The sequence below is a fragment of the Mytilus californianus genome, unplaced genomic scaffold (assembly GCF_021869535.1).
Source record: "Mytilus californianus isolate M0D057914Y unplaced genomic scaffold, xbMytCali1.0.p SCAF_18, whole genome shotgun sequence".
NCBI classification, from domain to species: Eukaryota; Metazoa; Mollusca; class Bivalvia; order Mytilida; family Mytilidae; genus Mytilus; species Mytilus californianus.
Window position 1 is genome coordinate 5258293 of NW_026262666.1, and position 18565 is coordinate 5276857.

Consider the following 18565-nt stretch of genomic DNA (forward strand, 5'->3'; position numbering starts at 1 on the left):
AAAGAGAACCATAACTGCCAAGAAATTCGAAGAATACCACGCAACAAATATTGTGGAAAAGCAAGTGAAGAATAACTCTAAGTGTTTTGACATTCCACCAAGTAAAGAATTCTAGTCAAATCGGCATCTAGTTAAATGGGTGCCGATTTGACCAGATCAGTGCCGATTTAACTAGGTGCCAAATTGACTTTTTCTATGGGTGCCGATTCATACGCACCGCGTGGGTATAACCGTATTACTAATTTCCGATTCTTAAAAACTTCGTAAATCTTGATAAAGACCATTATCTATCCAATGGATATCAAGATGATTCCGATTATTACTTTTTTAATGATTGTAAAGTTGAAATGGCAAGAAAGGTTGACATTATTTAGGAGAACTATTTTGTCTAGCGATTGCTGATCATTGGAGTGTGAAAAGTCCAAAACCACACTGCATGGGTTTAACCGTATTACTAATTTCCGATTCTTTAAAAGTTCATAAATCTTGATCATTGAAAGACCATTATCTATCTAATGGATATCAAGATGATTCCGATTATTACTTTTTTAATGATTTTAAAGTTCATATGGCAAAACGTTTGACATTATTTAGGAGAACTATTTTGTCTAGCGATTGCTGATCATTGGAATGTGAAAAGTCCAGAACCATAACAAAACGGATCTATTTATAAATACCCATTTGTTTACGATTGTAAGACATGTACATATATATAAAAGCGAAAGCTGTAATACATTTGAAAAATATAACAAAGGGATAGCTCAAAATACCATTTAATAACAATTAATATATGGACAGGTCAAGATGTTTTTTTTCTGTATATAAATAAAGTATGTACACTCAGGTTCCCGGGTGACTACTACACTTTGTTCGAGTGTAGCGTAATACAAGCAGATTCAAGTTAGTATGTAAAATAGTAAATACGAAACCGAGTGTGGAAGGCGGGTCGGAAGAAATATAATCAACTTCCGTAAGTTCTGGTCAATGGTAAAGGAAACATGATGCTGATAGCGTCATTTTCCAAAAAAAAAAAAAACAGACTGACGATAACTTGTCGATGTTTAGTCAGTGCAAAGAACATGCAAGGGATAATATAAATGAGTATGCAACTAACAGAGTTTGGGATTGGACATCTAAATTGAGAAAGACAAGTGAAATAAAAAATAAACTGACAACACCATGACTTAAAAAGAAAAAGACCAACAGACACACAATAGCTCACAAAACATGGAAATATGGTCTTTGAGCATATATATGTGTTGCCCTAGTGGACCCTTTCTTCATGAATAATACTATTATTCTTAGATTCACGATTATGATTGTTTTATCTTCCTACTTAATATTTTTGGGATAAAAGGAAGTTGATTCTATCAGATTTTGTAATTCCAAACTGTGTTTAAGAATTGATTTTCCTATAACACTCACTGGTCATTCTTCAACAAATTGCAAGTAGAGCTAAAGGCAGGTATTTTCAACTATTCCATATATTTTCCTTGTTTCAGTAAATTTGTCAAATCCGTATGAAATTTGAAACAATTGACAAAATTTCTGTCACAAGGAAAATTAATGCCTATGAAATTATATATAGACACAACAGGAAGATGTTCTTGAACAATATTTTAATAGAAAGGGATATCATATTTTCCAAAATTCAAAATAAAACAATTATGATTATTTCCTGCTAACATAATTCATAACGAAACCTTTTTTTTTTAATTTTCCGTTGATAAGATTAGAAATGATTAAGCTGAAACTAAGGTTTCAACTTCATGAGGTAAAGTTGACCTAAGATGGATTTGGCTATTATTTTAGGTTCTCATTGGTCAAAAGCAGATCAACTGTTTTGGAACTTATACATCCTTGGCTTTCAAATAATCAGCATTGAGCATTCCTGATGAAATATAATCCAGTGAAAGGGCTTCGGACGCATAAAATTTATTAAGTGTTGTTTCATTTTTTTTTGTCTCGCTGTGTAAATACAATATAAACTTTCCACCAGATGAAAACTATGAATGTAATGAAGATTTTCATATTTCAGTGTTAATGGATAATCAGTTTTGTATTAAGAAAGGTTAAAAAATTGTGCTAATCAATCTTATCATTATGACATAAAAAATATATGTACACTGAGCAAATGAAATTCACTTCCAATGTATGCTGGAAACCCTTTAACAGTATACATTGATACCTTTTCATATAATTGTTCTTTATTCTTCTTTTATGGATACCAAAGTAAAAAGATGTTATATCTGTTAAAAATTCATTTTGTTCAATTATTTACTTCATTGTTCCCCCTTTATCTAACTCAAAAAGAAAACATTTCATTATTTTTTTAAACAGTATTAAGAATCAATTGTGATCAATTTTTGTCAGTGTAATATTTGACAACAATGAGAATTTATGTATTATATATTTACTATTTTATGTACATGATAATAAAATCCTTAGAAATACCCATGTTTGTATTATTTTCAACCAAGAAATTTCAAATATCAAACCTCTTGCAAAACAACAAATTATGAAACAGCTGCTAACTTCACATATATCTGATTGAAATGTATCGTATACAAAAAAAAGGCTGTTGTGTTCAAATTTTACTGTCATTTAAGACAGGAACATGTATTATTATTCAAAAGTGTATCACTGCTCTCCTCTAATGTATATTTTTTTTTCTTATAGAAACATACATATGTACATTCCATAAAGTGTGAAAATGGCAACAGATAAAAGTGAATCATTACATCTTTACAAATTCTTGTGTCAGAAGATTGGATCTGAACAGGTTGTGAGACTGAGGCGGCTAACTTCCACAATTGTTGACATAGGAAATGAATCAATATTTAATGTAAAACAAATCTGTAGTGGAAGCAAAGGTGAAGGACTTAAATTAAAAGGCAGTGACTTGGATATAATGTTTATTTATAGTCCTATAAAAGTTTATGAATCAGTTAGAGATATTCCTCTAATTAATATGTCTTATCCTGTTGTTATGGATACAGAGGATGTATCTCCATGTTTCACAAAGCTACGTCTTATCTTCAATGATCCAAATATATACTGTAAAGAAATACAAAACACAGTGCAGATTGATAGTTTTGGTAATTATTTTCTTTCCAGTAAATTATTTAAAATGCAATTTCTTGAAGCACGACTTAAAATACATGGGCCATGTTTATCTGACCTTAATGATGTAGTTGACCTTGCATTGGCTCTTCAATGTAATCAATGGATATCTCCGGCACAACCTTGGATAACTAGATCACGTAGAACATGGCCTTTACCAGATATCATTTCCAAAATAACCTCCTGCGGTGTTTTGTTTGTTCCAGTTGGGTATAAAGGGTCAGTAAATGAGGAGGTAGAGTGGCGAATATCATTTTCAATTGCAGAAAAATTTCTCATATTTTCGTTCAACCATACACAATTATTATGCTATGCTTTGTTAAAGATTGTACTCAAAGAAATAGTAGAAAAGCAGGAAGATTTGAAAGGTTTACTGTGCTCATATTTCTTAAAAACAATGATGTTTTGGATTTTGGAGGAATCACATACCTCCACCTGGAGACCTGACACCATCATTTCATGTTTCAAGGCATGTTTACAAAGACTTATTTATTGTATACAATATTCAACTTTATTACATTATTTCATTCCTGATAATAATTTATTCTATTTACGATTCAATTCTTTGAGCAAACATAAATTGATCAGCATCCTAGATACTTTATATCAGCAACAGCAAGGATTTCATTGGTTTGCATTATCAGAGACTTTGTCCGATTATCCCAGACTAACTAATCATTCATCGATGGAAGAACATCTCATGCAAATCATAGGAATAGTTAAAAAACCTATTTTTGGAAGTGAATTTAAAATTCTACTATGTCATATGCTACATTATTCCAGAACTGATTTATCTGTAGGTTTATTTACTACTTTTTTTGCAAATGCATTAAAGGATTTTCCAGAGACACAACAAAAAAATTACAAATTAAACAACAAACTCCAATACTATAAGTACAAATATGACCTCAGTCATCTGTTGATAGGTGTACAATCAGACGCAGTATCTGGATGGATGAAATTAGCATCATATTTTTATGTTCAGAAAAACTATATAACAGCTTTACTTCTAACAGATTATTCTTTGTGGAAGTGCACAGATGAAAAAATAGATATTTCATTAGTACATAACATGTTTCATGAAGCAAAAATATATTGGAATCCGAATCAGGAATATGTGTTGAAACTAACAAAGCATTGGAAACTTTACACAGTACTTAAAATGCTGGTTGCTCAGTGCATTACATTTACTATTGAGTCACCAATCATTCCACCAGAACTACAAATGGAGGTAGCAAATATTCCTGCAGAATTTCCTTCAAACCAATTTGCACATTTCCTTCATTTCCTGTGTTACTTTCATTTACATGATCTTACATCTTGTACATATGCTTTACATGAACTAGAACAATCAAGTTTAGAATGCAATCTTATTGGTACTAGAATATCAGCCATGACATTTCTTGGCATAGCTTATCAGATGATAGGTGAGACCAGCTTAGCAAGACAACAGTTCTACTTAGCTGACCACATTAGACAGACAGGAACACTACTATTACATGTGTAATTAATAATCCTGCTTTTAAATGATTTCAGAATCGAGAAATTGAATAAAATAAAATGCTCCACAGGGCGCAGCTTGATACGACCACAGAGGTCGAACCCTGAACAGTTGGGGCAAGTATGGACACAACATTCAAGCTTGATACAGCTCTGAATTTGGATTGTGATTAAATATTTGACACAGCATAGGTTTCTGACACAGAATGAATGTGGTCTAAGAACTTAAAAATTTTAAATTGGACATTCACCTATTATGGTCCAATATCCAAAATCTAAATACATGGTTAGATTCAGCATATCAAAGAACCCCAAGAATTCAATTTTTGATGAAATCAAACAAAGTTTAATTTTGGACCCCGATTTGAACCAACTTGAAAACTGGGCCCATAATCAAAAATCTAAATACATGTTTAGATTCAGCATATCAAAGAACCCTAAAAATTCAATTTTTGTTAAAATCAAACTAAGTTTAATTTTGGACCCTTTGGACCTTAATGTAGACCAATTTGAAAACGGAACCAAAAATTAAGAATCTAAATACACGGTTAGATTCGGCATATCAAAGAACCCAAATAATACAATTTTTGATGAAATCAAACAAAGTTAAATTTTGGACCCTTTTGACCTCAATGTGGACAAAGTTGATAACGGGGCCCAAAAATCAAAAATCTAAATACATGGTTAGATTCAGCATATCAAAGAACCCCATATATTCAATTTTTGTTGAAATCAAACAAAGTTTAATTTTGGACCCCGATTTGGACCAACTTGAAAACTGGGCCCATAATCAAAAATCTAAATACATGTTTAGATTCAGCATATCAAAGAACCCTAAAAATTCAATTTTTGTTAAAATCAAACTAAGTTTAATTTTGGACCCTTTGGACCTTAATGTAGACCAATTTGAAAACGGAACCAAAAATTAAGAATCTAAATACACGGTTAGATTCGGCATATCAAAGAACCCCAATAATTCAATTTTTGATGAAATCAAACAAAGTTAAATTTTGGACCCTTTGGACCTCAATGTGGACCAATTTAAAAACGGGGCCCAAAATCCAAAAACTTAATACACGGTTAGATTCAGCATATTAAAGAACCCCAAGAATTCAAGAATAAAACCCCATTGAAATTGATCAAGAAATAAGCAATTTATACGAAGTATCTTCTTTTGCACAATACTGTGCAATTGAATATTTCTTGCTATTGTGCAATACTGTACAATTGACAATTTCTTGCTATTGCGCAATATTGTGCTATTGGATATTTCTTGCTATTGCGCAATACTGTGCAATTGAAGATTTCTTGCTATTGCGCAATACTGTGCAATTGAAGATTTCTTGCTATTGTGCAATACTGTGCAATTGAAAATTTCTTGCTATTGCACAATACTTATTAGATAATAATTTACACATCCTGTTTGGTGTGTATCTCCTACCATATCATTATTATTTGCTTTTAAATATTAATCAGAAATAACCAACTTAAAATGGAAAATTTTAAAAGAAAAAAAAAAAATCCCCCCCCCAAATTTTTTGAACCCCCTTATGATTCATCACCCCCAAACTCAATCCCAGCCTTCCCTTTGTGGTATGGTACCTTGCAGTACAATTTCAGAGAAATCCATACACTTGAACACAAGTTATTGTCTGGAAACTAGAAAAATGCTTATTTTTGGCCCCTTTTTGGCCCCCAATTCCTAAACGTTTCGGGCAATTACCCCCAAACTCAATTCCAGCTTTCCCTTTGTGATATGGAACCTTGTAGTACAATTTCAGAAATATCCAAACACTTACACACAAGTTATTGTCATGAAACTAGAAAAATGCTTGTTTTTTGCCCCTTTTTTGGCCCCTAATTCCTAAAATTTTGAGGCAATTACCCCCAAAATCAATTACAGCCTTTCCTTTGTGATATGGAACCCTGTGGTACAATGTCAGAGAGATCCATACACTTACACACAAGTTATTGTCTGGAATATACAAAAATGCTTATTTTTGGCCCCTTTTTGGCCCCTAATTCCTTAACTTTTGGTACCATAACCCCCAAAATCAATCCCAACCTTCCTTTCGTGGTATTGAACCTTATGGTAAAATTTCATGGAGATCCATTCACTTAAACTAAAGTTAGAGTGCGAAAACCAATGTGTCTTCGGACGACGCCGGACGACGACGCCGGACGACGACGACGACGACGACGACGCCAACGTCATACCAATATATGACCAAAAAATTTTTAATTTTTGCGGTCGTATAAAAATTACCAAATCCAACACAATTTTTTAAATCACAGAAACAAGTTGTTTTATTTCAGAAAGTGTTTATAGCATTTTCTTATATTTTTCCCGCAAATTTGTTTTTTTTATTGGTAAAGGGGGCTTGCGGGTATAAATCTTTTTTTTTTTAAATATAGGATTTCGCTATATTTTTCATAACCTTTTAAAAAATTCAAAATAAAAATATGGGGTCACCATTCATTTGAGCTCACAATCTGCCTTCGAAAGAAGCATAAATTTTTGTAAAGGTACTTTTTTTCTGTTGAACTAATAGGAGGAATAAAGGTAATATCAAAATAAAAAAAGAACTAAATTACAGAAATCGCTCAAATTTTTTTAATAATTTAGTTTGAGTACAGCTTATTTGAAAAAAATAATAAAAACTATAGGTCACCGATGAGTTAAAAAAAATATTTCAATTTTAATGCCAAAAAATGGCATTTTTGCACCAAAGGGAGATAATTTGGAGCTTTTTCAATGATATATTCATTTTAAAAGTCATCTGGGGCCAAAACGAATTGATCTTTTTTGAATGATTTTTGTACCATATGATAAAGTAACAACTAATAAAGTAATAAATAAAATTTGTAATGAAAAAAAAAATGTTTAATTTTTTTCTGAAATTTTTGTACCCTCGAGCCTCCTTAAATGACATGGGCTCCTTTTAAATAAAACAACAACTATATACATTGTACATGCAGAAATTATCTAATGTAGTTTTCACAAGATCTAGAAAATCGTATATTACACTTATATTCATTAATAAAATTTTGTTTATTTCTTGTCTTAATCTAAGTACTAGTGTAGCAATACATATCATAAAAGGGATAACCAGAATTATAATGAGATTGCTCTCCATGAATGTCACAACTCTAAAATAAATGTGGATAGTGTCCACATGTGGACACAGATGATGCCCCCGCTTGCACATCATATAGTTATAAAGGGACATAACTGAAGAACGGTAAAAGTGATGCTACCCAAATTTGAACTTGATCTGAGTTTTGTGGTAATTAGCATTGTGTGTAAGTCTCATAACATTTGGTCGAGGCTAACTAAAGTAGAGAACAGAAACTAAAAATTCAGCAATTTTTCTATTTCTAAACACGCATATCTGGTTGTGTATAAGTTTTATAACATTTGGTTGAGACGAACTAAAGTTAGAGAATGGAAACAAATTCAGCAATTTTTATGTTTATGAAGGGACATAACTCAAGAATGGTAAAAGGGTCGCCACCAAATTTCGTACTTAATCTGAATTATGTAGTAATAAGCATTGTGTATAAGTTTCATAACATTTGATTGAGGCAAACTTAAGATAGAAAACGGAAACAAAATTAATTTATCAGTAGGAAGTAAAATTGAATATTGCATTGTATAAAGCTTTGGTTGTAGTTGATTCAACTACCATTATGAACAAAGAAAGATAACTCCAATTTTCAAAGAAGACTTTTCTACATAAGAAAATGCCTGTACCAAGTCAGGAATATGACAGTTGTTATCCATTCGTTTGATGTGTTTGAACTTTTGATTTTGCCATTTGATTGGGACTTTCCTTTTTGAATTTTCCTCGGAGTTCAGTATTTTTGTGATTTTACTTTTTAAAATATTTTTAAAAATGAAGGGTAAAAATTGCTTTAATTTATCAGTGGAAGGAAAAATTAAATATTGCATTGTATAAAGCATTGATTGCAGTTGATTCAACTATAATCATGGACAAAGGAAGATAACTCCAATTTTAAAATTGACTTGATATTTAGAAGAAAAAAAAGAAATATTTAACAATTTTTTCATTTGTAAAGGCATAACTCTAGAACAGTAAAAGTGACAGCACCAAAATTCAAACTTGATCTGTATATTGTGGTAATAAGCATTGTGTATAAGTTTCATAACATTTGGTTGAGGCAAACTTAAGTTAGAGAAAGGAAATTTTTCCATTTGTAAAGGAGCATAACTCTAGAACTGTAAAAGTGACGCCACCAAAATTCAAACTTGATCTGTATTTAGTGCTAATAAGCATTGTGTATAAGTTTTTTATAACATTTGGTTGAGGCAAACTAAAGTTAGAGAACAGAAACCAACTTTGGGACGTACGGACTGAAGGACGGACAGACGTACAGACGGACAAGGGTAAAACTTAATGCCCCTCCGCTACGGAGGGGGCATATAAAACTTGTCCAAGATATTGCTGATATAAACCTATAATGTAAGTTTTGTAATAAACTGTTATCACAGAGATATGTCTCGTTTTTTTGTAATTTCGATAATGCAAATGTTGAAATTAAAATAGCAACACTTTCACATGTAAGTTTTGCAAATAATCAAAGTCAATAAACCATGACTGAAGGTAAATGGCTAAACAATCTCCTGCATACCAAATACCATTGACTTATCATAAGTAGTTCTCTTTAAACAAACCTAAACACAAACTAATACATGTAAACTAAGCAAAATTTCAAAGTCAATTAACCATAACTGAGGGGGCGGGGTCAAATAATCTCCATGGTAATGAGATGTGCCAATGCTAATATAACTGCATTCCAAATATCATTGACCTACCATTCGTGGTTCCCAATAAACTGACTTAATCAGAAATTAATACATGAAAACTAAGCAAAAGTTTCAAAGTCAATAGACCATGACTGAGGGGGCGGGGCCAAATAATCTCTAGAGAAATGAGACATGCCAATGCTTATACAACTGCATACCAATTATCATTAACTTACCACTAGTGGTTCCCCATAACCTGGCCTAATCACAAACTAATACATGAAAACTAAGCAAAAATTTCAAAGTCAATAGACCATGACTGAGGGGGTGGGGTCAAATAATCTCCATGGAAATGAGATATGCCAATGCTTATACAACTGCATACCAACTATCATTAACTTACCACTAGTGGTTCCCCATAAACTGACCTAATCACAAACTAATACATGAAAACTAAGCATAAATTTCAAAGTCAATAGACCATAACTGAGGGGGCAGGGCCAAATAATCTCCATGGTAATGAGATGTGCCAATACTAATACAACTGCATACCAAATATCTTCGACTTACCACTAGTGGTTCACCATTGTTCACCATAAACTAGACCTAATCACAAACTAATACATTGGTGACGACGCCGACGACGCCGGAAACAGCATACCTATGTCTCGCTTATTGACTCCGTCAAGCGAGAATCTGGCAAGAATTGTACCCGTGAAATTTAGGTTGAGGTCAGATAAAACTTGTCAGTCAGAAATGTTCACCTTACAACTATTCCATATACCAACTACAAATGACCTAATGTTTATAGTATCTGTGTGGGACTCGACCATGTGTGTTAATCAATTGGAAAAAAATAATACATGGATCAAGAAGTATTTTCTTGTTTTTGTCTGGTAGACATCAGTTCATCCCTAACAATACATACCTCTATACAAAAATCCAGTGGTGTTTTATTATTTTTATCTGGTAGAAATACTGCTCCTCTTTGTAATAATATTGTAGCTGTATCATGCTGACCATGACTGAAAAAATATAGTATTCAAATTACTGTGGATTCATTTATTTTCTTAGGTTACTTTAAGAGAAAATTGTATTTTTAGTGATATTTGATATGTTTTACCAAAGTCTGCATCCGAGCATAAGGCAAATTTGTACTTTGTTGAACATTTAAATTCCTGGTTCACCTATACCCAAAAAATATCGAAAATTAAGTATCCAATGAATTATAATGAATTTACAGTATATTCTTCATGTTTTTATTTTCTCAAATAAAGGACAAAGGGAGTTAATAGTGTTTATTTGTTCTAAAACATGAACAATTTTTATGATGAGTTATTTGTTATGAAAATTTTCGAAAATTTTCGAAAAATGAAGTGGCAATTGGTGCAAATGCAAAAGTGTCTGTATACACAAACTAGCAAACTAATAAACAGTTTTACCTGCAGGCAAAATGTAAAGGCATCCATCCATAATGATTTGGTCTGTTGATTTCTGCTCCATGGTCAAGTAAACATACAACTGTCTGTCAAAAAAAATTATCTGTTAGCATTACAATTTAACAAAGTAGCAAACATACTTCCTTTATAGTAACCTTAACCTTTGATAACTGTTCATGTAAATGGTATTTTTTTTATGTTATTGTAGGATTAGAAAGCTATTGTTCTCAGTTAGAGGCCTCGTTATATATTCAGATGAAGAAAAGCAATTAAACAACTGTTCCTTTCCTTTTGCTTTTATTCAAATTTCATGTAGGGATTTTCTGTCAGCAATTAATATACCATATTCCTTCTTTACTATGACAGTAATATATTTCTGTACTATATTATGAATTCTTAAATATTCTAAGTATATGTTATCAAAATAGTGATTAAACAAATTTCATAAATAACAAATTTGCTTATGGGGATATAATCATCAATGACAAAAAAGGTTAAAAAAAAAAATTTATGCTAGGTCAAAAATCAATGCCACAACCCACACAAAACATCAAGAATGCATACAATGTCATGATAAGCATACCCTTATCTGTAATTTAAAATGTCCGAAAAAACAGGAAGTGAGTTTCTGACAGATCCAGAAAGCGCCCACATGTTACAACTCATGACTGCAAAGCTGTTGACCAAATACAAAGTCATTCTGTTCAGTAGTACCTGAGAAATAGGTGACAAAAAGGTTCATTCCACAATAACATACTGAATATTTAAACTATCGGCAAACAAGAAGCAAGTATGTGACAGATTTGAAAAGATCTCACACATTACAACTTGTCATGCTCAAGATGCTGACCAAGTTTGAAGTCATTCTGTTTATTACCACACGAGAAATGTGTGACTAAGTTCTATCAACTTCTTGAAGAATTCAAAGTATTGGAAAACTGGAAGCAGGTGTCTGACAAATCAAGAAAGCAATAACACGTTACAGCTCATCACTGTAAAGCTGCTAACCATACATAAAGTCATTCTTTTCAGTTATAAATGAGAAATATGTGGTAAAATATTTTAAGTTCAATCCACATACTAAATTATTTAGGTATAAGCAAACAGGAATTAGGTGTCTGACATATCTGAAAATATTGGACAGACATAACAACCTATCACATTGATGCAGCTGACAAAATTTGAAGTCATTATGTTCAGTATCACCTGAGAAAAGTGTGATGTGATACTTGTTGGAAAGACTGACAAATGGATTCAAAACCAACCAACACACATGTTAAATGCGATAAAGCCTCCACTCCTAGAGTAGAGGTATAACAATGCTACACCTAGTCAGTCAGTACACCTTCGAGTCCAAGTCTTAAGATTATCAATCAATCACATGTCACAAACTCTTTGGGTGCAATCAACAGTTTTTTTCTATGACTTCATATTTTAAGGGACCATGTCTAAGTGACCCTTAGTGGTGGAATGGTTAATAAAGATACTTGTATAAAACTAGATATCACTGGAATCAGAATTGTCTTTAGTTTATATTGAAATAAAAATATAGTGTACTTTTAGTATAGTAAAAAAGTTCTATCCAGAGAAAATGGGGAAAAAGTTGCCTAATCTGAACATAAAAAACCTGAAATCAGCTGATGTGCATACCCATGTAAACATGATACAGGCACATTTTCCATAATCAAAACTGTATGAAATTCATAGGTTTTTACCTGGCCTTTAATAAAAATCATGTTTCAGGGTACGGTTTCCTGCTTCGAAAAGAGCTACAGTGGCTGCAAATAAGTTTTCAATTTTCACTGCCAAAACAACAGGATGTTTACAGTGTTGTCTCCCCTCAAAACATGTATATTTAATCTAATTTTTAAAATTATTTTAATCATTTAACCTGTTTAAATTGAAAGCTAATTAACTATTTTATACAATCAAATACAAAAAACATGATACTTTTTCACCAATTATATGAATAAAAAGGGATTTCCCTCCATGGTTATTTTTAGTCTGGGAATAACCCCTAGTTTTTTATACGAAACTGTTTATAGCACCCTTTATGAGAAACTAGTGAAGCACCCTATTGTACAATCACACTTGCTCATACTAGCTCACATTTTCTCAGATTCTAATGACATAAGAATTTTCCTTATATTTTCTTATCTTAATATACTTTTTATTTATAATTACACTTGCTGTCATCCTGAATATAAATGAAAAATAAGCTCATGGACAAAAAATGTCAACCAGTCCATTCAAAACACTCCTAATGAAATATAGATTTTTTATGATACATACGTAAGCAATGTTACTTACAGATTTGTGACCATTCTGACAGGCAACATGTAAAGCTGTTTGTCCTTGAGCATCCTGTAAAGGGAAATGATAACTTTACATGAATGTTTCACAAGAATCATACTTTCGATTGGCTGACAACAATCAATAATAATTCCAAAATTAGTTTCTATTTCCCAATAAAATTTGCTTCCCCCTGAACTGCACAACAATGCATAGGGGGAGGGATTGTGCTTGATTTTCATGTGATGAAGACATAATTTTTTAATCAGTTTAATTGAGGTCTGGAGCTGGCATGTCAGTAACTGCTAGCAGTCCTTTGTTAATTTATGTATCATTGTCATTTTGCTTAGTTTCTTTTGTTACCTATTCTGATATCGGACTCAGACTTCTTTTAAACTGAGTTTTTTCTGCTCATATTGCTGTGTTTTTATTTATTTTACATTGGCTACAGGTATAGGGGGAGGGTTAAGATCTCACAAAACATGTTTAACCCCGCAAACATTTTTTCTGACCTTTTTCAGTCTTGTATGTTTTTTTTAATTTTAAGTCATTTATAGATGTTATATGGTTTGGAGTTAGTATGACATCCATTTTCACTGAACTAATACGCATTTTTGTTAAGGAGCCAGCTGAAGCTGGTCTCAATGTGCTGGATTTTCTCACTGTGTTGAAGACCCATTGGTGGCCTTCGACTGTTTTCTGCTCTTTGGTCAGGTTTGTTGTCCCTTTAACACATTCCCCATATCAATTTTCAATTTTATAGGGAGAAAAAAATTAAATTTAGAACTGTAAGAATTAAATGCTTTTTTCTTGTGATTTTATACATGTTATATAGGGTTGTAAAAGCTTGATACAAAATGTGCTTTCTTCAACAATTAAGAAATAGTTCATGGGGGCTTGAATATATCGTGATTTTACCACGGGTTGGCCCTTTATGACAAATATTTTACCCTGAGCGATAGCGAGGGGTAAAATATCGGCATAAAGGGACAACCCGTGGTAAAATCACAATATATTCAAGCCCCCATGAATTATTTCGATTCTAATAGGACAAATACTGCAATTGTTATGGATCGAAGCGCTCTAGATGAAGGCATTATTTGCCGTTCCCATATAAAAAACGCACTATTAAATTGACGTAAAAGACCGGAGCAAACTGAATAAATGACATGCTTAAACTATTTACAATAACATATTTAGATAGGTTTGGATGAATCTAAATGATAATTGTACTTATATGTCTTATATGTATACAAAAATTGCTTATATAACACATTTTTGCATCGTTTGTTTACGTTTCCTTGTTGTGATGATTTTCAGTTTCACAAGCGTGTATTTTCCCGTAAAATGCTTATATTCTTACGTCATCGTTCTATGACGTCGGGTAGCTCATTCATAAAAAAACATATGACGCGGGAGTACGATTGGAACAGCCCAAACAATATATTCATATTTTACCACGGGTGTGTACTCAAAGCGTTTGAAGAACATCATGTTAGAATTCTCCATAAATAACCATCCTTCTAAAATAGCAGAATTGTATAGATGGAAAATGACACCAGACAAAAAAAAAAAGAACAAAATAAGTGGAACTGTGACCAATACTCATTTATAATACCCCCGCTTTATGTATTTGGTAAACAGGAAGTTAAAGAAGAATGAATCTGAAATTGCTTTACATGTTAAAGCATGTTCACATGAAGCCTGATTACAAATTTCAGGAAGCTTTTTTGTAGTTCCATAGAAAAATACAACAAAAAATTCTTATATGTTGAGAATATGTTAGAATAATGTATAAATATTTGGTAAACATTGAATTGATGAGCGATGAATGTGAAATCCTGTCACATGTTATAGCATGCTGACAGGAGGCCAGATTACAAATTTCAGGAAGCTATTTATTTGTAGAAAATTCTCACCTCAACATCCACATCTTGTGTGTACATAAACAAATCGTGTAACAATTCTGTCCTTCCATTCACTGCCAACCAATGAATCTACAGGTTAAAAAAACAAATGTGTATCTTGTAAACAAATTATGTCACAATTTTTCCTTCTTCACAAACAACATAACAGGAGCTATATATGGAGCAGGATACATAACCTGCAGAAGTGTCTTCAACTGTTGTTTTTGTTGAGGTTCGTTTGATTCAATCCTTCATTTTCTGTGTAAAGTCAAACCTGTATATGAAGACTTACGTCTGGACAAGAAAATGCTAAACATATATTAAGAGGTGACCTTTAAATTGAGGTTCATATGCAAAGGGACGAGAAGACAGGTTTTTGCTTAATAGGGGTGACCTGTATAGCAGGTTTGACTTTAGTTTGTATTGTTTTGGGGGACTGTTGTTTGTCTTGTCATTTTTTCCTTTCAGCCATGGTGTTGTCTGTTTTTCTTTGAAGGCCTTGGTTTTATTTCTTACTTTTTTTCCCTTTTTTACATCACTGCTAAATTGACTTAAGTAAACTGCAAATTTTATTCATGACCTAAAGCATTACAGTTTCCTTAATCGATGTTGTCAATTTAACAGTTTTTAATTTTTTTTTAATCTGACAACCCTGCATACCATCTGGTATCCACTTAAGCATTTGTTAAGGGAACTCTATCAGCACAAATTTTAGGAGGCATTGGTTTAGCAGTTCTTTAATTATTTTTACATCAGTACATTTGATTTTTACAAGCAAGCAGCCTGGATTGGGATAGAAAAAACTTTGTTCAAATGGTTAATATCTAATAATATTTATCTAGTGTTTCATATTAAAGTATCAACTAGATAAATGTTAAACAATTATTCCTGTAGTCCATAGGTCATGTTCATCCATTTTACTTGTCTTTTCTTTTGGACGATTTGATTTTTTTATGGATATTTTACTGTTTATTTTCTAATTTTTGTGCTATTTTCACATTTCTTGATCGGTGTGAGAAAATATTTCTCCTCACTAGTGAAATATCTGTTCTCTGCAAATGATTGGTCGAAATTTAATTATGATGTCAAATTTCCTTATTTTTCTTCTGAATTTCCTATTGTGACGTCATGAAAAAAGGCGACCATGCCTAATGACGTCACATATAAAAAACACATCGTTCTGCAAATCTTTGAAAAGGAAGGACAAAAATCATTAGAGAAACAGATTCCACCACTATAACTAGTGTATTATGAGATTTCTCCACTCAACAGTTAAATTCTAATTATTCAAAAAATTAAAATTTAACTGTCTCGAGTGAAGAAATATCATATAACACACTAATTGCAGTGGTGGGATCTATATTTTTCTCTTAAATTTTTTAACTTTTGTTCATATATTACCTTAAAACACTATGTATGTACCTCATCTGCTCAAGCTTACGGTCCATACAAAGACATGTAGATTTCCCCTTATTCACCTGTTCATCTTGTTAGATTTTCAAGATTTTTATAAAAAGGTGGACCAAATGTAAGAATTGCAATCATACTTTCTTTTTTAAATGTCAAAAGTTAATAATTCTAATAACTAAATTACCCTTAGTGAAAAGAAACACTATAGTTAACAACTTACTGTGGTCAAGCCTTCATTATTTCTGATGTTCACATCTGCTTTATATTCCAGCAACTTATTGATACACTTTCTTTGGCTGAAAAATCAATAAAGTGTTTATTTGTCTATTTGTATAATGATGATTGATTGATTGATTGTTGGTTGCTGAGAATCCAGTGGCAAATATTTCATGCATGTTCAGGATGATGTATAGTGATGATATTGTAAGGGTGTTTAATATTCAATGGCAACTATTACATAAACATGTTAAAGTGATATGAATATGATCCCTGCTCTGTATTAGACTGACAGGCTAATTAATTCTAATGTGCTTGTTCACAAGATAACAGTCTGTAGGAAGACATGTAACCCTAACAGGACAACATTATTCTCTGACTCTGAGCAAACCAGTCTTTGCTCTTCCTACTAAATGCTGAATCTTTAGAGGAGAAGCAGTAAACACTATTTTTTCAGTCTTTGGTTTGACCTGGTCATGGATAGAACACAGGACACACAGATTAACATAAGACCACCAATGAAGTATTGTCTACTGTGGATTCATATTCTTGGGTGCTAATTTTAATGGATTGAGTAGAACTTGCATTTTTGTGGATATTTAATTTCGTGGTTTTCCCAAAGTCTGCATACAACCTTATAGAAAATGTGTAATTCATTGAACATTTAAATTTGTGGTTCACCTGTACCCACTAAATCCATGAAAATTGGTATCCAACAAATAATAATGAATCCACAAAATTTGAATAGACATAATTAACCATAATTGTTTTACATAAAAATATATTGGTAATACTTGCTGCAATTAAATTTAGAGTTACTTCCCTTTGTTTTATTCTCTTTTTTATCTTTCTTAGAATAATGTTTATTTAAAGAATATGTTTTACTGTAATCATGGTAATGGTGTAAAGACTTTTTAAGTGATTGTAATCATCAAAAATATTGGTCACTTGATGTAGTAACGGTCAAGCGATTGTTCACTATTGTTTACTATATAAAACACAAGTGTGTGTTTTTACAAAGCACTGTTTTAAGTACTTTTACAGGTATATCAGTGATATTGTTGTCTTTTTTCAAAAATACCTCTACCGTTTTTTTTTGGGAAAAATGCATAATTTTTATTGAAATTGGGAAATTGGTTTATTTTTTTTTTAAAACAAATCTCTGATTTTTGCTAAACTTGACTGTCTTTTTTGTAGTTTTATCACGTATATTTTGATTGTCAGACATTTTCAACCTGAAAGGTACTTTTTGGGGAGGGAAAGAGACGGAAACAATGATGATACTTAATGCATTGAAAACCACATGTTACAAACACTGTGATGATTCTGATCAGAAACCTGGATCTCAAAAGTGCTTTCATAATATCAAAACAATAACATCACTACGAAATTTACATTCATTACTATCATTGCCATCACTTTTGGGAAAAATGTAAAACTTATTGGGAGGAATTTTAAGCCATTTTTTTTAGTAATTGGGAATTTTCTCTAGGGGAAAAAGCTGAATTTCGGATGTAATTTGAGGCAAACAATATCACTGTATATGTAGCTCTTGAAATTCCTGATAAGCATGATTAAGTAATTATGAATAAATTTTGATTTGATTATTGTTTGTGCTGGTAAATATTTTATATATTAAAATGAATTAATATGTATTTCCTCTTTTGTAGATATATTTTGATTGTGTTCATGCTTTATATAACTGGATTGGTAGTGCATGCCGGTGTTTTGTGTAGTGACATTAGTTTGAAGAATATTTATTGTAACAAATATATTAAAGGCTGCTACACCTGTATACACACTTATCCTATTGATGTGTTGTTTTCTTTGTTAAATAATTTATATTTGTTTGAGTTTGGCGAATTATAATATAAAATTTTCAAAAGTGAAACAAGATTAAATTTTGATAA

At 31.8% G+C, this 18565-nt stretch overlaps 1 protein-coding gene across 4 annotated transcripts in view; it reads right to left on the minus strand.

The window, feature by feature from the left end:
- LOC127726598 (E3 ubiquitin-protein ligase HACE1-like) overlaps positions 1–18565 on the minus strand; it is a 67638-nt gene that overhangs the window by 44784 nt on the left and 4289 nt on the right. For 3 of the 4 annotated variants that reach the window (XR_007993605.1, XM_052234011.1, XM_052234012.1), the window contains exons 1-4: positions 15042–15113; positions 13141–13194; positions 10834–10916; positions 10320–10416 (exon numbers count right to left, since the gene is read on the minus strand). Coding sequence is in view for 3 of the 4 variants with exons in the window: in XM_052234011.1 (XP_052089971.1) it covers positions 10320–10416; positions 10834–10916; positions 13141–13194; positions 15042–15068 (261 nt within the window). In the remaining variant the exon portion in view is untranslated. Of the gene's footprint in view, positions 1–10319; positions 10417–10833; positions 10917–13140; positions 13195–15041; positions 15120–16659; positions 16736–18565 lie in introns of those variants that run through there. The other variant, XM_052234013.1, reaches the window with a different exon arrangement.